General features: G+C 40.1%; 1 protein-coding gene across 6 annotated transcripts in view; it reads left to right on the forward strand.

Annotated features, from left to right (window-relative positions):
• The window catches only part of LOC116302238 (uncharacterized), a 130,455-nt gene that overhangs the window by 24,744 nt on the left and 81,683 nt on the right, over positions 1-24,028 (forward strand). For all 6 annotated transcript variants that reach the window (XR_016121432.1, XM_089038443.1, XM_089038442.1 and 3 more), the window contains exons 10-14: positions 637-747; positions 2,094-2,204; positions 3,337-3,427; positions 3,883-3,974; positions 9,200-9,308. Coding sequence is in view for 5 of the 6 variants with exons in the window: in XM_089038443.1 (XP_088894569.1) it covers positions 637-747; positions 2,094-2,204; positions 3,337-3,427; positions 3,883-3,974; positions 9,200-9,308 (514 nt within the window). In the remaining variant the exon portion in view is untranslated. The remainder of the gene's footprint in view (positions 1-636; positions 748-2,093; positions 2,205-3,336; positions 3,428-3,882; positions 3,975-9,199; positions 9,309-24,028) is intronic.

The following is a 24,028-nucleotide window of genomic DNA, read 5'->3' on the forward strand; positions in this document are numbered from 1 at the left end:
TTAGGTTGTTGTGTGTTGGGCGTGTTGGGTGTTGGCTGCGGTGTGTTGGGTCTTGGGTCTTGGGTGTGGGGTGTGGGTGTTGGGTGTTGGGTGCGGTGTGTTGGATGTTGGGTGTGGTGTGTTGGGTGTTGGTTGCGGTGTGTTGGGCGAAGTGTGTTGGGTGTTTGGTGTGGTGTGTTGGGTGTTGGGAGCTGGGTGTTGCGTGTTGGGAGCTGGATGTTGGTTCTGATGTGTTGCTTGCTAGGGGCATTGGGTGTTGGGAGTCATGTGTTGTGTGTGATAAGTTAAGTGGTGTGTGTTGTGTATAGAGTGTTGTGTGTGGTGTTTTAAGTGGTTTGTGTTGTCTATAGAGTGTTGTGTGTGGTTTGGTGTTGTGTTGTATTGAGTGTTCTAAATAGGTAGGGTTGTAAAATATAACTTTTTTCCTTGACTTTCAAAGCCCATCTCATTTTATCCCATTTTATCTATATATCTATTTCATCCTGTCTCATATATATTTAATCACATTCTGTGCCATCTCTTTTCATTTCATTTCTTGCTTGTCAGTGTTACGGTATGTCTTTTCGTTTAACTGCTATAATTGAGTCTCATACGTTTTCTCACTCAAAGTGTTCCTTTACTGTGGTGTTGTTTTAGTTAAGAAACATCAAAGAAGCTAAGGAACGCATCAAGGCTGTAGCTTTTACAGATTCTGTTCACAGTGTCGGCCAACGCGAATCAAGTGATATCAAACAGTTTTTCAAAAAGGTAGTAGCTAAAGTAAAAAACGTTTGACTTTGAAAAGCTCTTGGTATGAACCACAGGAAACCCAATTTAGATAAAAATACTAGACGAAAATAAATATATTTTTCATGGTTCTCCCATTAGCATGTATTATTCAGCACACTTTCTTAGCCTCGTACCCAATTTGAATAATCTTTTCCAAATTTTCTTTGCTTCTTGCACTTTTATCTAAATTGGGCTCCCTGTGCATAGACTTGCATTGCTTTGATCTTTGTTGAGTTTCATATTGTGGAAAGATGGGGTAGAAACGGGATCATGAAAATGATGACCATGAATATCTCCATTTCCCATTGATTTTTGTTTATTCTTGCACTTTTATCTAAATTGGGATCCCTGTGTACAGACGTGCCAAGTTTCATATCGTGGAAGGAATAGGTCGAAGCAGGATCATGAAAATGATGCCATGAATATCTCCATTTCCCATTGATTTTTGTTTATTCTTGCACTTTTATCTAAATTGGGATCCCTGTGTACAGACCTGCCAAGTTTCATATTGTGGAAGGAATAGGTCGAAGCGGGATCATGAAAATGATGCCATGAATATCTCCATTTTCCATTGGTTTTTGTTCATTCTGCCAGGCTGCATTTGTCGAGCTTAATGGCATCATACTACTACATATACTTATTTCAATAAAGTTAGTCACCGAAAACCTAGAAAGCTGAGATCACTGAGGATCATGGGAAACAATTCATTTCAAACATGTTGGGTGTTGCATGTTGGGTGTTGCATGTTGGGTGTTGCATGTTGGGTGTTGGGTGTTGCATGTTGGGTGTTGGGTGTTGGGTGTTGTATGTTGGGTGTTGGGTTGGTTGGGTGTTGCATGTTGGGTGTTGGGTGTTGCATGTTGGGTGTTGGTTTTAGGTGTTGCATGTTGGGTGTTGGGTGTTGCATGTTGGGTGTTGGGTGTTGCATGTTGGATGTTGGGTGTTGGTTGTTGGGTGTTGGGGTTTGGTTTTGGGTGTTGGGTGTTGCGTGTTGTGCATTGCGTGTTGGGTGTTGTGTATAGATTGTTTATTGTGGTGTGGTGTGGTGTGGTGTGGTGTGGTGTTGAGTGTTGTAAATAGGTACAGGAAGGATGTTAAAAATATATCTTTTTTCCTCAACTTCCAAAGCCCATCTCATTTTATCCCATTTTATCTATATATCTATTTCATCCTGTCTCATATATATTTAATCACATTCTGTGCCATCTCTTTTCATTTCATTTCTTGCTTGTCAGTGTTACGGTATGTCTTTTCGTTTAACTGCTATGAGTGAGTCTCGTACGTTTTCTCACTCAAAGTGTTCCTTTACTGTGGTGTTGTTTTAGTTAAGAAACATCAAAGAAGCTAAGGAACGCATCAAGGCTGTAGCTTTTACAGATTCTGTTCACAGTGTTGGCCGCTACGAATCAAGTGATATCAAACAGTTTTTCAAAAAGGTAGTAACTACAGTAAATTATTTTTTAAACTTTGATAAGCTTTCAGTACGAACCACAGGAAGCCAAATTTAGATAAAATAAATTATATAGGAAAACAAAGGCGCACGAAAATATCGTGCTGTGTTTTTGCTTGATTCTGTTGCTTGTATTACTCAGCACACTTTTTTTGACCTGAGTGTCAGGCCCCCAAGAGAGCCTGATACTTAGGTTACACTTTTTTAGCCTCTAACCCAATAGCGCAGCGCAGTCGTGACGTCATAAAAACGAAGACAAAGGCGAAATTCGGACAAACAAACTTACAAGTTTTCTTTCAGCAGATAATTTTCACAGCCGCTCGCAGTTGATCTTAGTTTACACGGGTTATTATTGTAACTTTAAGTAAAAATAATAAAATCGGTTCGTATAATCCTCGTAGCGGTTAAACAGAATGCAATGTTTGTCCGAATCTTTAAGCTATTTTTAGAATCAGTGCGCTGCGCTATTTGTATCAATAAGATATATTCCAGATTTTATTTTCTTCTTTCACTTTTATCTAATTTGGGATCCCTGTGTACAGACGTGCCAAGTTTCATATCGTGGGAGGACTAGGTCGAAAACGGGCGGTCGTGAAAATGATGCCATGAATATCTCCATTTTCCAGTGACTTTTGTTTATTCTTGCATTTTTATCTAAATTGAGCTCCCTGTGTATAGACTTGCATTGCTTTGATCTTTGTCGAGTTTCATATCATGAAAAGACGGGATCGAAAAGAGATAGTGAAAATTATGAATATCTTCATTTCCCAGTGATATTTGGTCGCGGTGTGCGATTTTGTAATTGCGCGTTTGATTTCAGACCAAATTGCACTCCACTCAGTTCAATTAACATTATTTATTAGTCCGTTATCGTATTGGGACGAATGCCGAATTCTCTAGCGGACAAGTTGTATAATACCATTGGGCTGGATAAATGCAGCCCGATTTTGGCCGAATAAACAAATATCACTGGGAAATGGAGATATTCATAATTTTCACTATCCCCCCTTTTTCCTACCAAAATGTTCCCGATCCCCCTCAACTTCACCTGCCCCCCCCTCTGCCACACATTATCGACGCAGCCTAATGGTAATTCACTGCTCTTCATTCCTGATCAGAGAACGAGAAACTGGGTTTCGTCGAGCGATAAACTGGACACTCCAATACGTTCGTACTATGAAGGCGACACTTGTGAACTAGTATCTGCAGGTATGTGTATGGAAAGATAAAGATGTAGGCCAGATGGTGTTGAGGGATATAAATGATTGTCTAAAGTACACTTTTTTATCTATATATTATTTCAGTAAAATATTATGTACTTATTGACTGAGTGGGAGGGCCGTACGGGAAAATATTTGGCTCGAGGTCATGTCGTACGGACCGAGCGCAGCGAGGTCCGTACAAATGACCGACAGGCAAATATTTTTCCGTACGGCCCGACCTAACTCAGTCAATAGGCATTTTATCATATGAGCCTCACGAAAATAAAAATAATTAAGAAAAAGAAAGCGCGCGGATTCGAGCAGGGCCGGACGGGTTTTTCCGGCCCGCTTACGTCAACCCGTCCGGCCCCCATCACGTGACTTTTTTCCAATGGTTTTATTAGAGCGCGCGAGCAGGGCCGTACGGGTCATATGATAAGTGTTTATATTTTCCTTCTGTAGGCACGACAGAACACGTCTGGATATCACACTATGCTAAAGATTCGGTCTTTAGTTTTTTCAAGAAAAAACTGGATAAAGAAAAGAAAGAAAAGGTTAATGATATATAATAACTAATGATTTAATGATAATGATTTATGATTCATAAAGCGCCCTTTCTATATGGATATAATCACAGGCGCTTTACATTGAGTTGTGAATGACAGCTTTTATGCAATTTACAAGCATGAGAGATGGTTAGTATGAGGTGTAGGCACTGAGGGTGGGGTTTCTTTACGTCCTCAGTGGTTCTTTTACATCCCTCCGATGTTGGTGAGTAATGATGAGTGTGGAGAGATGGAGAGACGGAACCACCATTTACAATGGTCATTCGAGCCACTTGAAAGTCTAACCATTTGCAGATGCAATTACGAAGGCAGCACTTTCTCCTCAGTTATTTTAAGACCCTGAGTAATGGTCCGACCAGGGACTCAAACCACGACCTCCCACACGAAAGTCCGATGCTCAACCAACTAAGCTACCCAGTGGCGGTATAACGAGATGAAAATCAGAAAGAACGATAAAGGCCAGAATAATCCTAAAGGACTATAACCAGGAAAAAAGCAACGAATAAAACAGGTAAATGTGCGGGAAAGGGTTCGAGGTGTGGGTCTGATGACAGCGAAGAGGACGATCAAGAGGGATTAAAGGGGGATGAACAGCAGAAAGAAACAGGGCCTGAAGACGGAAAGCTGAAAAAAGAAAATGCCCGAGATAAAGAAAGTGAAAAAGATACCTTGGTGACTGGAGATGATTCGATTACTGGGACACCGTAGAAGAAACTGTGCAACAAGGAAAAGATAACATGGTGGCTGAAGATGGTTTGATTACTGGGACACTGGGAGAAGAAATGTACAACCAGGAAAAGATAATATGGTGAGTGGAGATGTTTTGATTACTGGGACACCGGTAAAAGAAACTGTACAACCAGGAAAAGATACTATGGTGACTGGAGATGGTTTGATTACTGGGACACCGGTAGAAGAAACTGTACAAACAGGAAAAGATAACATGGTGAGAGGAGATGGTTTGATTACTGGGACACCGGTAGAAGAAACCATACAACCAGGAAAAGATAACATGATGACTGGAGATGTTTTGATTACTGGGACACCGGGAGAAGAAACTGTACAACCAGGAAAAGATAACATGGTGATTGGAGATGGTTTGATTACTGGGACACCGGGAGAAGAAACTGAACAACCAGGAAAAGATAATATGGTGACTGGAGATGTTTTGATTACTGGGACACCGGGAGAAGAAGCTGTACAACCAGGAAAATATAACATGGTGACTGGAGATGGTTTGATTACTGGGACACCGGGAGAAGAAACTGTACAACCAGGAAAAGATGACATGGTGAGTGGAGATGTTTTGATTACTGGGACACCGATAGAAGAAACTGTACAACCAGGAAAAGATAATATGGTGACTGGAGATGTTTTGATTACTGGGACACCGGGAGAAGAAACTGTACAACAAGGAAAAGATAACATGGTGACTGGAGATGTTTTTATTAATGGGACACCGGAAGACGAAACTGTACAACTTGGAAAAGATAATATGGTGACTGGAGATGTTTTGATTACTGGGACACCGGGAGAAGAAACTGTACAACTTGGAAAAGATAATATGGTGACTGGAGATGGTTTGATTACTGGGACACCGGTAGAAGAAACTGAACAACAAGGAAAAGATAACATGGTGACTGGAGATGGTTTGATTACTGGTACACCGATAGAAGAAACTGTACAACAAGAAAAAGGTAGCATGGTGACTGGAGATGGTTCGATTACTGGGACACCGATAGAAGAAACCGTACAACCAGGAAAAGATAATATGGTGAGAGGAGATGGTTTGATTACTGGTACACCGGTAGAAGAAACTGTACAACCAGGAAAAGATAACATGGTGAGAGGAGATGTTTTGATTACTGGGAAACCGGGAGAAGAAACTGTACAAACAGGAAAAGATAACATGGTGAGAGGAGATAGTTTGAATACTGGGAGAAAGGGAGAAGAAACTGTACGACAAGGAAAAGATGACATGGTGAGAGGAGATGATTTGATTACTGGGACACTGGGAGAAGAAACTGACCAACAAGGAAATGATAACATGGTGACTGAAGATGGTTTGATTACTGGGACACCGGGGGAAGAAACTGTACAATTTGGAAAAGATAACGTGGCGAGTGGAGATGTTTTGATTACTGGGACAACGGGAGAAGAAACTGAACAACCAGGAAAAGATAATATGGTGACTGGAGATGTTTTGATTACTGGGACACCGGGAGAAGAAACTGAACAACCAGGAAAAGATAACATAGTGACTGGAGATGGTTTGATTACTGGGACACCGGGAGAAGAAACTGTACAACCAGGAAAATATAACATGGTGACTGGAGATGGTTTGATTACTGGGACACTGGGAGAAGAAACCGTACAACCAGGAAAAGATAATATGGTGAGAGGAGATGGTTTTATTACTGGTACAGCGGTAGAAGAAACTGTACAAACAGAAAAAGATAACATGGTGACTGGAGATGGTTTGATTACTGGGACATTGGGAGAAGAAACTGTACAAACAGGAAAAGATAACATGGTGACTGGAGATGGTTTGAATACTGGGAGAAAGGGAGAAGAAACTGTACGACAAGGAAAAGATGACATGGTGAGAGGAGATGATTTGATTACTGGGACACTGGGAGAAGAAACTGAACAATAAGGAAAAGATAACATGGCGAGGGGAGATGTTTTGATTAATCGGACACCGGAAGACGAAACTGTACAACTTGGAAAAGATAACATGGTGACTGGAGATGTTTTGATTACTGGGACACCGGGAGAAGAAACTGTACAACTTGGAAAAGATAACATGGTGACTGGAGATGTTTTGATTATTCGGACACCGGAAAAAGAAACTGAACAACAAGGAAAAGGGAAGCCAAGGGATGAAGGGTAGTCGGGTGCTGGGCTTGGTGAAGAAAAAAAGAAGAAAGTGGAAGAAACTGAAAATCCGAGAAGGTAACAATAGGGACCTTAATCTGCAGGACGGCAAAGTGGGCGACAGCGTGGGCGATATTGAAGCGCTTCAACGTTCTATTGTATTATTATTTCGTGTTTACCTAGTATTTTACTCAATAAGCATCCCTGTCTTAGAGTGAAATGTCGTCTTTTGGGAGCGCTTTACTTATTATGTACTTTTTAGTACATAAAAATAGGACATTTCACGTCTTACTTTCAGCATAAGACGGCAATGATGCATAGTGTTTTGTACATTTCAACGAGTATCTATCTAATAGCACAATTAGTGCTATTGTATGTTTGCCGTCGTCGTCGTCGTTGCCGTCCTGTAGCTTAAGGTCCCTAATGACAATCAAGGGACGGCTGGAGAGGATTCGAATACTGGGACACCAGAAAAAGAAACTGGACAAGAGGAAAGAGGGAATACTCCGAGAGCTTAAGCGATCTTGGGTGTAGATATCTCATAGTCTACTAGGTACCTAAGCTGTTGCCTTGAAATAACAAACCTTGGACGACCCATTCCCTCCGAGCTTAATAGAAAAGGAGATGTATTGCTTATACTCCATTCTGCCTCGCATAAAATTCTTGACGCTGAGGATAAGGAATCTTGGACTCGATCAAACATTTTACGCTAGTCTTGACAAATGCCTTGATATTTGCTGAAGTCTAAACAACACATAGTCAGCTAAATCTTCGTTCACGTCTATCTAAAAATTGGATTTGCTGAAATGTACTTTCTGAGGCAGCCATATCAATTTTTCATTATAATCACGTGACTATCAGTTAATATTTAGTGGGCCTCCTGTGGCTTACAAGGAACGCTTGGAGAAAGCCAATTCGAAAGTCATTCTCTGCGTTCGAAAGTCATTGAGCGTTTTCGCAAAGGTGGACGCATCACAAGTCTGGCTTGTTCGAATGTCATCGATTAGAATGATACGTTTGATAAGTAAAAAAGTTGTGATTGTGAAGGTCAAGTGTGTTTGCATCGACAAAATAAGGACTGTTTTCGAATGTCAACACGAGCAGAAGCTGGTTCTAGATTTCAGGACATTTTCCAAGCAGTGGCTGTATTTACATTGGATTTCAAAAGTCACATTGTATACACGGAAAACCATTTCAAAAGACAAAACGCTCTAAGAGCGTATACTGGGTTGCCTGACACGAGTGAAAAACTGATCTGCCCATGCTCTGAATGCGTAAGCAAATTAGTCAAGACATTCAAACATGCCTGATAAATGCCAAACCTTAATGTCTATGTTTGAATTTTAAGGGTAATTCTTTCATATTGTGTTTGTTAATACAGTATCTTGGTCTGACAAAAGTATACTCTTCTTTTTTGTATACTTGGAGAAAACAAACATTTATTTTCTCACTCAATCTCTTCAAAATTCTTAGAAAACGTGCACTGAAATGCACGCATGCGCAAACGTTTTTCTTTAGGGTCAGTTGCTTTGGTTGAGTTGCATTGTTCGCGCGCATCCCTTCTACGCATAATTTAGAGAGGCCGCGGTCATCGTTATGACGTATATAATATAGTGAGTATATTTCACTCAGAAAGTTTTTGTTTACTCGCCGTATAAGACGAGCGTTTCTACAAATTCCTTTAGTTATATTATTCTGCACGTCAAAGCTTCGAGCTGAGCTTCTGGTTTGACCGACTTTCTCCCTTGAGAAAGAGCCTTTTCCAAGCAGATCTAGATAAAATAATAATTTTAAAGCTTAAGCAACGGCTTTAGTCATTCAGAAAAAACTATGTTGAGAACTAGAACTCGCTAAATTCAAGCTTGATTTCCGTCGGTGTTGTTGAAAGAAACGTGGACCGACTCGACTTGACATTCCTTTTTAACTCGTGGATACGCGAAGCGTAGAAGGGAGTTATTGTGAGGGTTCTGAATATGCAAATGTGTCACTCGCTCGCTCACTCACTAAGATGTTAGCAGATCGATAATTAAACCTTTACCGATCGACTTACGTCATCTGATAACGAACGTTACACGAAACTAAGAAGTACAGTGCAGAAAAGTGTAATTCAGTGCAGAAAAGTGTAATACAGTGCAAATTACAAACGGAATTCTCGCTTTTGATTGAATAATAAACAATAGAAAATGATTTTAGCATATAAGATGACAGATTGTTATGAAGAAAATTTGAGGCAAATCCAGGGGGAAAATGGAAAGTGCGGATACAAAAATTTCCGGATACGTGTGGACGGGGCCTAAGAAAGTTAATGTTATTGCTATTGTCTTTGACTTATTTAGGAAAACGTTCTTTACCATTACACCAGCGAAAAGGGTGCTGAAGCCATTAGCCAAGACAAGAAGATCAAAGCCTCTACCAGAGGAAACGATGACGCTGTGTATGGACAAGGTAGTAATTACATGAATCATAATTAATTTAACCACTTGTGAGTCAAAATTAAGAAATATGTTATTTTAATTGCTTCAACCGATGTTTTATCTGTAGTTCACCTTGCCCTGCCCTGCCCTGCCCTGCCCTGCCCTGCCTGCCTGCCCTGCCCTGCCCTGCCCTGCCCTGCCCTGCCCTGCCCTGCACCTTTGATGGTGGTCCATCTATCTACAACAGTAAAAAAATTAAGGATAAAGCTGACTATGTAGTTGCGGTCAGCTTTTCAAAGGACGAGATAAAAAAGATCCAAGGAACCAGCAAACGGGATATCTATCTGGTTCCAGGTGATGTCGATCTTTAAGCGCATAGTCACGCAATCCTGAAAAAAAAGAGTGACTTGACAAAAATATGACCTAAGTGCATTCTTAGGGACGGACCATTAGATAATTGAGGGGGAGGTTGCGTAAATCCCAAAAATATCGATCAAGCACTTCACCTACCAAAAGAAATATCGCGCAACCTCTCCCTTCAGAAAAGAAATATCAGATAAACACAAAACAATTACGTGCAGGGGTTAATACAAAAAAATAAATATCGTGCAACATAAACTAATTACAGCAACCCCCTCCCCCCTCAATTATCTAATGGTCCATCCCTTATCAGGAAAAAAAGGTGTTCAACATGCATAAATGAATTAAAATTAAAACAAATCTACAAATAACCCAGTAAAAAGTGATCAGAGCCAGATTGCCCTTAGTTTGAAATCACCTGGTACAATTCGGGATCATAGACCCTAACGATGCTGATTAACGTTTAGCAATATAACATTTTTTAGAATAACTTACACATTTCTCGCTCGCTGATTGGCTATTTATTATCATCAATGGGAGGACAGACAGCTAATAGGTCGTCAACGAGCGCGCGTTCTTGCTGTTGGTTGTTTTGATCACTAACAATGAACAGTTTTATCGTTTTAGTTGTTGTTTTTGTTATAGTAAAAAAAAATTGACATCAGTTTTGTATGTGTCTGTCCTATAGTAACTTTATGCAAAGAGTTCTTATTGATCTAAAAATGAAAATATTCATTTCCGACATATAGATTCATGCTAATATAGCATTTTAAGGTACATTTTCTTTACGCTTCACACGCTCTTTTGGAACCAAAAAAGAAAATTTCAAAGCGACCAAAATTGGGTGAATGCGATATAACGCCTTGTACTTTGAAAAAGGGTGATATTTTGATCAGCAGAATTAAAACTGATAAGTAATGAACTGTGTATCGGGCAATTTAAATCAGATGTTAAGACATACCTTTTTAAATAATTAGCTTTTACTTATAATTTTAAAGTAATATATGCAATATGAGTGGCCGTGTTGTATCAGATATACAACCACGAGCCGAAGGCGAGTGATTGTATATCTGATACAACACGGACACGAATATTGTATATTACTTATGAAACGTTTAGGTGTATACATTGATATTCTACTATAATTCTTTAAAGATAAAATTGAATTTGGCTAAGAAAATTGGAGTTAAAGGTTATGCAAATCAGGACGATTTTGTATCAGATATACAACCTCTTCCACGGACAATGATTTCTATTGTGTTTTCCTCATTAATTATTAATGTCTTTGATAATACTTGATAAGAAGTGGTTTTCTGTTTTCGTTTTCACACCTTTTTATACTCATTATTATTCATGTATATAAATTAACGTTTTCTTAGTTTTTATCACTTGATAATGACGTCCAGTTAACGTCGAAACGCCGTGTAATATTATGTTTTTTCAAGTAAAGTTTTATCGCTGAATTTTATCTTAAAATTTTATTACTTAGAATTTTATTACTATATATAATATATCTCATATATTTATATTATATACTATACTATATTATGTTATATTTCTACTTCTGTTCATGTAATTTTATCATTGTAATTTCTATTTATGCAACTTATTTAATTTAATGACTTAGTTAACTTCTGCGTATATGAACATTTTTACCACAATTGTAAATTTTCTCGCGCGCTGATTGGTTAAAAAACGTCGTAAATAAGAGGCCATACCAACAAATGGCGTCATGCAAGATTTCGTGCAGTCTATTTCCTAGAGTTTTGTAGTAAAAAAACAAATTTACGATGGTTTAGCGTGGTATGTCCTCTTATTTACCACGATATGACGCCAAACGTTGGTCAAAATTAGTTATGGACCCACTCGGCTTACGCCTCGTGAGTCCATGACATTTTGACCAACTTTTGATGTCATATCGTGGTAAATAAGAGGACATACCACGCTAAACCATCGTAAATTTGTTAAATACACATGAAATATGCGCATTATAAATATTAAACTATTGCTATTATTATTATTATTATTATTATTATGATGATGATGTGCAATTTATTGAAACTTACGTATGCAAATTTATAAAAAATTAATAGGGCGCGCAAGCGTAGCCTAGAGTCATGAGAATTTACAATTTCCATCAAAATTAAATATATATGTACATGTATAAAATGGATCTCTGATTATTTATTTCAAAAGAATAAATAAAACAATATATATATATATATATATATATATATATATAATTAAATAAATGAACAAACAAAACAAATAAATAAATAAGAGTTTTTGTAAAATTAAGAAAAATATTCTATACTAAAGATTGTTCTGTGAAGCTTATAATGTTTATCTATTAGTCCAATAAATATATTTATGCGATAATCTTAAATGTCCTTGCAATATGAAGCGTACTCGATATTACTGATAACTGCATTCGTCGCAAAATCTCCTTTGTCTTCTTTCCCAACAATTCCGGATTCCCTTACATGGGGCGAATTTTATGCATCATGGCTTTGGCATGTTGTTATTCTAGGTTGACCGACTTTGCTCTACTGTGCATTTTTACATGTCTATATGCAAATATAATAAACATTTCGGAGTACCCAAAATCCTTTTCGGTCTTAGCTTCGATGACATGACCTTCTCGTACCCGACTACGTTTTTTCAATTAGGTGTATCTCATGTCCAGCTAATTTTCTATTTTGCTGCTAACAAAGTAAGCTTATCTATTTTATTACTTTCATATACAAAAACGTAAAACTCTTCACATGGATTACCAAAAGATCGCTAAGGAAAAGTAAAAATTTTTGTTTACCATTTGTAGGTCGTGTACACGTTTGGGGCCGAGTCTTGCTCAGGTAGGAACCTCGGCATAACATGGCAGAAAATTTTCTGCAAGCAAAAAATTATATGCACAAAAATTTCGGTCATAGAAATCTTGGAGGAAGAGCCAAAAGGGTTTTAAAAAATGGATCCCCCAACGTAGGGATCATTTTGATCAAGACTTTTGTGGAGTTCGAGGTTTAAAAGACGATGAAATCGTGGTTGAAAGTATGTTTTTTTTTAAAAGATGGCGACCGTACTTTCCTCCCTTGTAAGGGTATATACACCTAATTCAAAAACGTCGTCGCCAAAGGCGATAGGCGATAGGTCATTCCGACATGGAAATGGTTTCGTTGAATACAAAGACATCGAATCAGTCTCGGCACGAAGGTACTCTTGACGCGAGAATAAAAATAAGAAACACAAGTCATTCCAGCTATTCTTGGATCTTGGAATGACATGTATCATCGATTTTCGCCTATCGACTATTGCCTATCGCCTTTGGCGATAACAACGTTTTTTGAAATAGGTGTATACATATACACTTATTTCAATAAAGTTAGTCACCTGAAAAGCTACAAAGCTGAGACCTGCAAGGATTATGGGTAGATACATTTTACATGTTTCAATTGCTTTAATAAGTATTGAGGGATTTTAGATCTTTTACCAGTTACAGTCTCACCTCTTCTGAGCATCCTAAAGCTGCAAATCGTATCAAAAGCTTTACTTGTTTAATATTAAAAAATTTCCATGACCCTCAGTGATCTTAGCTTTCTAAGTTTTTTGGTGACTAACTTTATTGAAGTAATTGTATACATAAGAGCGACATTAGATACCAAAGGGGAATTATATAGGAAAACTAAGGCGCGCGCGAAAAAAATGTTCTAGTGCTTTTTTATCATATTTTTTACTCTATCGTATTACGTTGGACATTATCTTATTTAAAAAATAATGAATTATTTAATTTTTCCGATATTATTTTCACCATTCACCTTCACCATTCGGTTGTTTTTAACCAACTATCGTATGTTTTTCGCTCAAGAAAAATGCAGCTTTGTTTGTCTCCTATCGCGGGGTCCCATCGGCAAAACAAAGAAGACTTTCATTCAATAATATTATATCTATGAAATGTGTTTTTGTCACTCGGTAAAGATCTATATGTTAAGTGTATGCTACATCGGGTGTATAAGCAGATTAAAAAGTCTGCCTCAGTTGGGTTCTCGCGGGACTCGAACCACTGACCTCTCGTTTGCTAGACGAGATCACAACCGCTCGGCCACTGAGGCTTTACGGAAACTCAGTAAAGACTGAGGCGAGAACCCAACTGAGGCAGTTTTTTAAATCTGCTTATACACTCGATGTAGCATACACTTAAGGTGGCTGGACCCCCTCACGCTTGACCGCTACCTTCCAAGTTTGGAACGTTGGTGCTTAAACGTCTTTTATCCGATTGCACATCTTTTTTGCACATGAGTCACATAAAGATTGAATTAATGTTTGAAGATCCAATATTCTTTCTCGGAACATCGTAGGAAGTGTTCTTCCGTTATCGTAAATCCCGCCATTTCTGTTATGGCGAAGTTGAACATCTGATTATAAAATGTAGATTTCTTTTTTAAATTCATATTTGCAAACTGTGTTTATCGGATTGAATTTACTAGTAAGATCAAGGGCACTAGGACACCGAATGTGGTTGGATTTCTATAGGTTTTTTTTATATTTTTCCTGTCGATTATTGTAATCAAATCAACGTTATACTTGTTTACTTATCTTGCGTCCGTGTTCCTTCGCTGTTGTAATGCAGCCGTTTTTATTCCAAAGGTCAAACGGTTTGAATAGCCTATGAGCGTTACTTCTTTAACGGCCGTTCCGTACTCGACTCTGTTTGTACTATACCAACAACAACGCGACCGCGCGATGCTCCTTACGTCAGTAATATTCAACCGTCCAGAGTTAATATGGTTAATCAAATTCACCTTAAGTTCAATATAGGCTCTATATAAGAGGAAAATTGTGATTTTGTTACACACGGTACTTTCCGTTCGAACCAATAGTTGACACGTTTTTGCTGGAACTTATATTTACTGCTTCTTTCTTTGAGATCTATGCTCAGTACATGTGTGTAAGAATATATCCCTATCTATATCTCTGGTTACAAAACTACTATCTGGTTACATGAACATTTCGTCACACACTCTAATATTTACATAAAGACTTAGTCACGAAATGCCGTACTAGTTTTGTGTCTCACATACTCCCCCACTTAAAATGATGTCCTCCTGGACATGACAAAACACTAAACATAAATCAGACGTGTACACTATTCAAAGACTATCTACAGATTATAGAGTTCAAGTGAATTGGGTTGATCAGGCCCAATCAGTTCATTGCTGTCTCGTTTTCTATAGTCCATATGACTTCTCTTGTCCGCCGGCGCTGGGCACGTCGTCTCTCTAATGTTTCGTGTAGTAGGACGTGTGTAGTCCCTGACTAATCATTGTGTATTTGACACAGTCCCGTTCCAGTTTTTTTTTTTTTTTTTTTGATAAACTATAAGAATAATATGCTAAAAATATATCTGTTAGTACTGCGGGTTGTAAGTGTTGTAGCCATTAAACTGTTGGCGATACACTGTCCATGGGTATACAGGTTGGTTGTAAGGTTGTTGAACTTGTCCTTGTCTAGACAAGACTGGTGGGTTGATGAAGGTCCCTCCGTGTGCAGGAGCGGGGTAGTGATACGTCCCTCCGTAATAAGGGTAAGCTGCGATACCATTTGCATGGTACCAGTTAGTCATTGGTGTCCCAAGAGTGTTGTAGGTTAGCGTCTGTGGAGGGCGTCTCTCGCGGACTGGTCTGCCTTCCGGTTCTGTAGGAGGAACTGCTTCTAATTCTGTGTCAGGTTCGCCTACAGTGATGAGCTGAGGTTGAGCGTCCTCAAGGTTCTGAGCTTGGTCATGGCTTGCGTAGTCTTCCTGAGGTAGATTGTCTTGCTGGGATACCTGGTCTTCTTGCGGGGGGTCTGTTTCCGCTGACTCATTATGTTCACGTTCATTAGTTGCTGGATTCAGTTCGTTTGGTAAAAACCCTCTAAACTGTTCTTCTGACTCGTCATCAGATGGACTGTCATTAGTTAGAAACTGAGGTTGTGTCAAGGCCGGTCTATCTTGATTCTGGTTTGCTTGCCTTTGTTCCATTTGTAGCTGGGTGTGGCCCAGTGGAAGTGAGTCACATGGTAGGAGTAGATTCCTGTGGAGTATTCTTCTTTTACCGTCGATTGGGCGTCCTTCCGGTCTCACAACGTATACCGGGATTCCCTCTCTCTTTTGTACTACCACATGAACCTTGTCCTCCCAATGTGATCTAAGCTTTCCTGGCCCTCCACGTTCAGAGAGGTTCCTGACCAAAACGCGGTCACCTGGCTGCAACTGTGTGTAGTGAACCTTCTGGTCATAGTTCTTCTTTCCTCTAGAGGTAGAGATATCAGCATTTTTCGCTGCCTTCAGGTATGCTTCCTGCATTGCTGTGTGCCATTTCTTAGCGAACTCGGTGTAGCTGGATGTTCCCTTTCTGTTTGATGTTCCGAGAATTATGTCGATCGGTAGTCTTGGAGTCCGGCCAAACATCAAATAAAATGGCGAGTAACCAGTTGAGCTGCTTTTAGTGCAATTGTACGCGTGCACTACTTTATTTAGCGAGTCTTTCCATCTACTTTTTGCGGTTTCAGGCAAAGTTCTTAACATCGACAGCAGTGTCCGATTGAAGCGCTCTGCTTTCCCGTTGCACTGTGGGTGATATGGAGTCGTCCGCACTCGAGATGTTCCTGATAGACGCTGGAGTTGTTGAAAGAGTTTGTTCTCAAATTCCTTTCCTTGATCGTGTACGATTGCACCAGGAAATCCGAATCGGAGAAAGAAGTCGTTGTACAGTCGTTCAGCTGCAGTTGCTGCTGATTTGTTTCTAGTTGCATATGCCTGCGCAAAGCGAGTGAAGTGATCGACTACTACCAGTATGTACTCATAACCACCCACGCTGCGCTCTAGATGAAGGTAGTCCACAGAGATTAGTTCAAAAGGCGCGGATGTGCTGATGGGTTGCAGAGGAGCACGAGTCTCTCGATTCGGTTTGCGTTGCTTGATACATTCGCATACGTGAGATACAAAATGAGTGATGTCTCTCTCCATGTTTGGCCAGAAGACTCGTTCACGTGCGAGGTGTACAACCCTCTCTGCCCCTAAATGTCCCATATCCTTGTGGAGTTCCTTGAACACTAAGTTGTGGTATTGTGGAGGAAGTACAAGCTGTTTATACTCTCCAATATGTCGGCGTAGTAGTCCACAGTCGTCTATATGTAGTTTATTCCAGTGTCGAACCAGAGATTTTGTCTGTGGTTGCTCCCTCCTCATCTCTCTGACTGTGGGGCAGCGTCCTTCAGTCTTCATGGCTAGTACGCGTCCTATTGCTGGGTCTTGTCGTTGAGCTTCCAAAATGGTATCTGTTGGGAGGCCGTTAATTGTCACTTCACTCAACATTTCTTCATCTGGAGTTATTAGAGTACCACCCACTGCTGCTATCCAGACGGCTTCACCTTTCTCTTGAGCATGGAGTCCATTGAAGGCCGCTGAGACGTCTTCTCTCGTTGTCGTGGTTGTGCAGGATTCCATGTAGGTGTTGATGTCAAGAGGCATTCTCGAGAGAGCATCGGCGTCACCATTTACGCTACCTGGGCGATACTTGATTGAAAACCTGAAATCAGCAAGTTCTGCTACCCAACGTTGGCCGGTCGCGTTCAATTTAGCTGTCGACAGTACATACGTAAGGGGATTGTTGTCTGTGTAGACGGTAAACTGCGGTGCGTAATAGAGATATTCGCGGAAATGGTTACAAATAGCCCATTTTAATGCTAGGAATTCTAGTTTGCCTGAATGTAAGTTGTAATTCTTCTCAGCCTTCGTGAGTGCCCGCGAACCATACCCTATCACTCGCATAATACCGTTCTGCCTTTGATAGAGCACGGCTCCTAATCCCTCCTTTGATGCATCTGTGTGCAGTATAAACGACGTGTTGTAGTCTGGATAACCAAGTATGGGTGGCGTAGCCAAACAATTCAGCAGCTTCTCTAAGGCTTCCTGATGCTTGGCTGCCCAGGTTACTGGTTGCGAGGACGAAACGGCAGGCTGACTTCGTTTTCCACGGCGGAACGTTTTCTTGCACTGTTCTGGTGTGCTAGTTTCGTTTCGTCCTTGTAGGAGTTCAAACAGAGGACACGCAATCCTTGAGAAGTCCTGAATGTATCGCCGATAATATCCGACCAGCCCGAGAAGTTTTCTTACATCCCCGACTGTTTTTGGTTGCGAGTTTTTCAGTACTAGTACTGCGGCAACGTTCGATGGGTTGGGTTTATATCCTTCTACGGATACGATTTGTCCCAGGTAACGGACTTCTCTTTGAAACAGCTTACACTTAGCAGGTTTTAACTTAATACCATGGGATCGTAAACGACGTAGAACCTGTCGGATGTGCTCGACATGGTCCTCAAAAGTCCTACTGTACACGATGACGTCATCGATGTAGGGGACGCAACAGTCATCTCGCATGTCGTGGAGACAGCCTTCCATGAATCGTTGGAACTCAGCAGGCGCTGTCATTAAACCAAAAGGAATTCTAACCCATTCATAGAGGCCCCATGGAGTCACGAATGCTGTAAGGTTTCGACAAGATGGATGGATGAATCCTTGGTGATAGGCTTTTCCTTGGTCCAACAACGAGAACCAGCTGTTCCCTCCAAGGTTCTCTAGAGTTGTCTGCACACGCGGCAGTGGGTGTCGGTCTGGAACTGTGCGCTCGTTCAGCTGACGATAGTCGACACACAGACGTAGGCTGCCATCCTTCTTACTAACGCACACTACTGGTGAAGAGTAAGAGGATCTCGAGTGTCGTATCCAGCCACGGTTTAGAAGGTCCTCCACGTACTGTTTTACCTCAGGATACAGAGGTCTCGGGATTGCTGTGTACGTTTTCTGGACGGGTCTGGTGTCTGACAGGTTGATAGACATTTGCAGCTCTTCAGCACAGCCGATGTCGTTGTCGTCTTGGGAGAAACTGTGGGCCTCTTCTTTGAGCATGCTCAGAGCGATGTTCTTTTGCTCGTCTGTCAGGCCGTCTACGCTAGGTAGGTGGGAGATTTCCTCGGCGCTAAAATCCGTTTCGCTGGGTGGTGTCGCTTGTTGACATGGTAGATCTCTCCGTGTTACCTCGACAGGTGTCACCGACCGTACTTGGTAGAGGCTACCGAGAACAGTGTGGCCCTTAATACGTACGTCATGGTCAGAGTGGTTCTCGACACTGATTTTCACGCGACTGGATGAGCCTCCCGAGATAGTCACTACAGATTCTGGTACATTTATTTCACTCGGCCACGAGGCTTGGGGGTCTGGTTCAAACAAAACTGGAATCTTACCTTCAGTCGGACCAACCTTTGCTGAGCACTTTATAATTGTTGCTTGCTTTTTGGGTATTACAATGTCTCGCTTGCAAGTTTTAATTTCGGCAAGTTCGCAGTATGGATCAACCGCGCGCAGCGTACTCACTAGCCCTTCTACGTCGCTTCTTTTCAGATGAGTCATTGTCGCCGCCATACTGTCTACTATTCCGTCCTTTGTTTCCCCTTCACGTTTAACAAGTTCTGCGATAACATTGTACCCAATAATAGGTGTGTCTAATTGGTCTCGTGAAACCAAGAAAGGAACTTTGACTTTAGCTCCCTCTCCTCCTGACAAAAGCTCAAAGTCTATTTCGACCCAACCCTCAAATGGGAAAGGGGTACCGTTGGCCGCTGTCAGGTTTAGATTTTGCCCATCTAAAAGTTCCCCTATTTTACGCACGGTAGTCCCATCCATTTGTTTGTCAATCCAGTCTTTGGGGAGGATAGAAACCTGAGCCCCAGTATCCCATAATGCATCAGTTTTGCGACCATTTAACAAACAAGTTATCATGCATTTCTTCCCCACCAAATTAACAACTTTGGTGAGTTGTCCTGGCGTGAGGTGTGTGCGGTAAAATCCTTGTTCTCTCATCTCTTCATTCTCTTGCTGGGTGAGATAGCCTATTGCATTGCAAAGTGTTTTGTGCTCATTCCAATGTGCAAACTTACACGCACTTGAACAGTAATTAACACTTTCGCATCCCGAACAAAGTATGACTGTTTCTTGTTTCCCTTGTACTCCGCACGACACGCACACATGGGACTCTTTGTTTTCCCGGACTACTCCCTGTCCCCCGGGCGTAGCCGTCGGGAGTTTCCCGACTTTGTTTTGCAACCCCGCGCGAAGTGTTCACCCGATCCACATTTAAAACAATGACTACAACTTTCAGCGTTGTTTTCTTCACATTTAGTGCAACGGCGAACATTCCTCTCTTCCTTCCTTCTTTCGCGCGGTTTATTTAAATCCGATCGAATTGCAGCCACTTCAGCCTGAAGAGCCTTGAGCGTTGCCATGTAGCTATCTTCACTCTGTGCTTTCCCACTGCCATGGTTCTTTGGCGCTGGTATTTTTCTATTGTTTTGTTCGACAGGAGCGTGAATTTGATTAACGAGCGCTTTGCGTGACCCAGGACTCAGTTTACTCATGCGCTCAGACTCTTCCGACGCCGCAGCATTTAATTTCTCCATTAGCTCTTCGTCACTAGCGTCAGCGTTTAACAGATGTGGCCGAAGCTTTGTGCGTATGGATTCCGACTGCAGGCCGGTCTCGATCACGTGGCGAAATAAACCATTTACTAACGCAGAGTCATACTTAACAGTTCCTTCGTTCGTTTGCGATGCAAAGAGAACTTGTTGGCGCAAATCCATGACTCTAATTAGAAAATCTTGCGGAGACTCCTTCGCAGCCTGACATGCCGTTGTCAATTCTTGGTAAAGCTCTGTACTAGATTTCTGTTTATAATGTGCTTTTAGAATCTGCTCAAGTTTTCCTATCGTTAGCGCTGGCATCATTTCTAAATAAGATCTTAATTTAAGTGATGGACTAATCGCTCTGATCACGCCTTCGATTACTTCTGTCTCGCTGTATTTGTTCTTAAGACCAACCTCGATTTGCCTCAAGAGACTTACGAGAGACAAGCGGTCTTTGTGCGTATCTCCTCCAATCATACCAATGATACGAAAATCGCGCCTGAGTGCATTTCGTACATCTACGACGCCTACGTCACTAAGAGTACATACCGGTTCGATTGCTTCCTGTTTTGATGATTTGTTACCTGGTTGTAGAGATACCAACTTTTCGTTTGCTTCGTTGATTTGCTTCTGGTAATCCTCCATCATCTTCTTGAAGTTCTCTTGCATCTTCTCTAGTTCTTTCTTCGCTTTGTCGTATTCAGCATCCTTCTGCGCTGTGTTGCTCTCCTTGGTGAATTTGCCGATGTCTTCAATGACTAACTGTTTGTCCTCTGAGCTCTCTATTACTTCTTCGACTGTCCTCCTTATTTTCCTCGATAACTTTAGTTTTCCTTCATCTTCACAAGGCACCTTGAGGTGTTCTGCTAACTCCTGCAAGCGTTCTAGCGACAAATTTAAAATTTCTTGCTCCAATCTCAACTGCTGAGCCTCTAAATCAAAATCCATCGTAGCCGGCTTGGTCTGTTATTACACCACACCCCCAAATCTTGCAAAACCACGTTCTCTAAAGTTTTCTGGCGTTCAAACGGACATTAATTCCTCTTAGGCCACGTACATCAAGTCTTCAGTACCATACGAAGGGAATGCTTGACTTATTTGCGATGAAAGCATTCAAAGGAACGCTAATTTCGTATCCATGTGCGTCCAACACAACATCAACTTCTTCGACCACGAGGTCAATCGTCTTCCAGGTCTCGAGAACCGCCTTTTTACGAGAAATTCCTCGATTAGCGGTCCTGGCAGGGTCGCCAAAATGTTACACACGGTACTTTCCGTTCGAACCAATAGTTGACACGTTTTTGCTGGAACTTATATTTACTGCTTCTTTCTTTGAGATCTATGCTCAGTACATGTGTGTAAGAATATATCCCTATCTATATCTCTGGTTACAAAACTACTATCTGGTTACATGAACATTTCGTCATACACTCTAATATTTACATAAAGACTTAGTCACGAAATGCCGTACTAGTTTTGTGTCTCACAATTTCAGATAAATAAAAATTCCATATTTTATCAGCTATCAGCACATCGCGCCTTGTTTTATTAGACAAATCATGTTATATTCCGATTGCTTCTGTTTATAGTTCCTCATTAGCTAACTACTTTACCCCTTCAATTATCAAAAGAAAATTTCGTGTAAAAATAAGCAGTACTAATTAAATTCTTTGTTGCAATTTCTGACGTTCATGCTGCTAAGCGAAAGGGTTGTGGCGAAACCACTATAGAAATAATAGAATTAAAGAAACAAGGTTTAAAAAAGTCTGTAACTTATTACTGTAACTCTACGTTATTTAGGACAAAAACCCGAAAGTTTTTTGTGCTAATACTATGTAAATGTAGAGAAAAAAGGATCCATTGTCGATTGGATTCAGTTAATTTTACTTTGTCGATTGAAAAGATATTTTTATTCTTAAAAGTTGCAATATAATTGAAGCAAAGTCTAAGACTATAGTTTTAGAATATTCTAACTTGGTACGTAATGGTAAACTTACTTCAAATGAAACTAAAACAGCTGCCTATACGCCGCATAAACGAGTCGTCGATTGACCAGCCGTTTTTAGCTCATTGCAATCTGTTCCAAGTCTGTGCCAAGTTGATTCCTTCAATGTGACAGAAGATTTTGAGAGGAAAACGTCAGCGTAAAGTAAAAAGAAATCAAAAGAACTCATAATATGAGTGATTTTGAAAATAAATTTTTTTCCTTGATATACACTTTAAAAACTTAATCCTTATCTCATAATCCCGCGATCTAATTTTTTAAATTTTGTTTCTATTCTGGTTTTCATTTTGTTCGTGTATATTTTCATTCACCATTTTCCATACATCGGTTCACTGTTCAAACACAAAGCGCTCAAGCGAGGTGACAAGGTACTTCCAAAAGAATAGAGAGTTTTAGATTTACGTTCACGGCAAACGTGAAACGTCAGTTAACCAGTACAAAATTCTTTTAAATTACTGAAAAAGGATCGCAAAAAAGTCCAATTAGTAGAAACACAAAAGAGTATTTGCGCTTGGTGAGAAGGTTTGTAAAAGGTAAAGTAAAATACACGAAAACTATGAAAACGTGGTCACGTTTGCCGTTTGCGGGGAGAAAAAAAAGTCAATCTAAAACTCTCTATTATTCCAATTTGAACCTTGCAACCTCGAATGAATGCTTTGTGTTTGAGCAGTAAACCGATGTATGGAAATTGGTGAATTTTTTATTTTTTATATTTCCAGTTAATTAATGCATACTACTTGATTTAGTATCTACTATTTCTATCTTTTCGCAAATCTTTTCTCTAGAAAAATAGAACTTTCTTTCAAATTTTGCATCTTGAATTTTCGCTCCGCCTCAATGTTTAGGTATTTTTTTCATAACTTTTCAACTTCTTAAGTCCCAAACAGACAAAAGAAATACAATCACAATACCGGCGAAGTACAAAAAGTGAATCAAACTTAGTATTTGAGGATTCTAACTAATAAAAAAGAGATTATTTTTACCTGATTGAAGGGCGTTTTACTTGCGATTTTTTCTGCCAGATGCTCTCAGTTCGGCGTATTTGTGCTTTTATGTTTAATTCTTCTATTCCGAGCAGCTTGACTGTTTTCAGCTATCTTAAAACCTCTTCTTTTTACTGGTAAACAACTGATTCCAACAGTAAATGCTAAATTTTCTCTCAAGTTTAAAGTTTTTTAAACTCTTGACTCATTGAATTCAACAAGTTTGTTCATCGAAAATCCGGCTCTTTCGTAAACGAGTCCAATCTACCTTCATTTTAGATGTCCATTAGATAACTTGTCATTTTGAAAACACAGAAGTTCAGGTCAGAAGTACGTGTTCTTGGGATGCAGCAATATTAACTTTATTTCAGTTTAGGTGGAGAATTGTGGAATAACTTACAGTCTCATCTATAACTGCAATCAACTCCAAAATGATTGAGTCTCAATCGAGCGACCATTGTTTTGATTTAAAAACAAGCTTGAATGATGTTGTCTTAGCTGAGTATTTTTTACATATGCTGCCAATGGATTCTTTCAAAATCCTTTCAGAATTTCTCAAGGAATTCCTCTAACGCATTTTCTCGTAAAATTGAATTAAGTTTGGTCAACTGCATGAAGCTTGCTTTGTCACTGCCGATCTCTTGTGTACCCATGACATCACTACAATCTGACCAATCAGGAATCGCATGCTAAAATAGCTCAGGCTTGCGCGCGGAGCTAAAAATAGATTTTCAAGAAACTTTCATGGGTCACAGGGATATGCTCTCTTACTTCATATTCTCTTGTCCAGAGTCGTCAAGGAAGGTTATTTCTTCTTCGGTCGGTTGTCTAAAATCGATTTCTACTTATGAATAGCATATTTTAAATAAGACATTTCGCAAATATTCTAAAACTACTGTCGTTAAATGT

Source organism: Actinia tenebrosa, unplaced genomic scaffold (genome assembly GCF_029948245.1).
Source record: "Actinia tenebrosa isolate PJP-AT-01 unplaced genomic scaffold, QUT_ActTen_1.0 PGA_scaffold5__44_contigs__length_20552954, whole genome shotgun sequence".
Lineage (NCBI taxonomy): Eukaryota > Metazoa > Cnidaria > Anthozoa > Actiniaria > Actiniidae > Actinia > Actinia tenebrosa.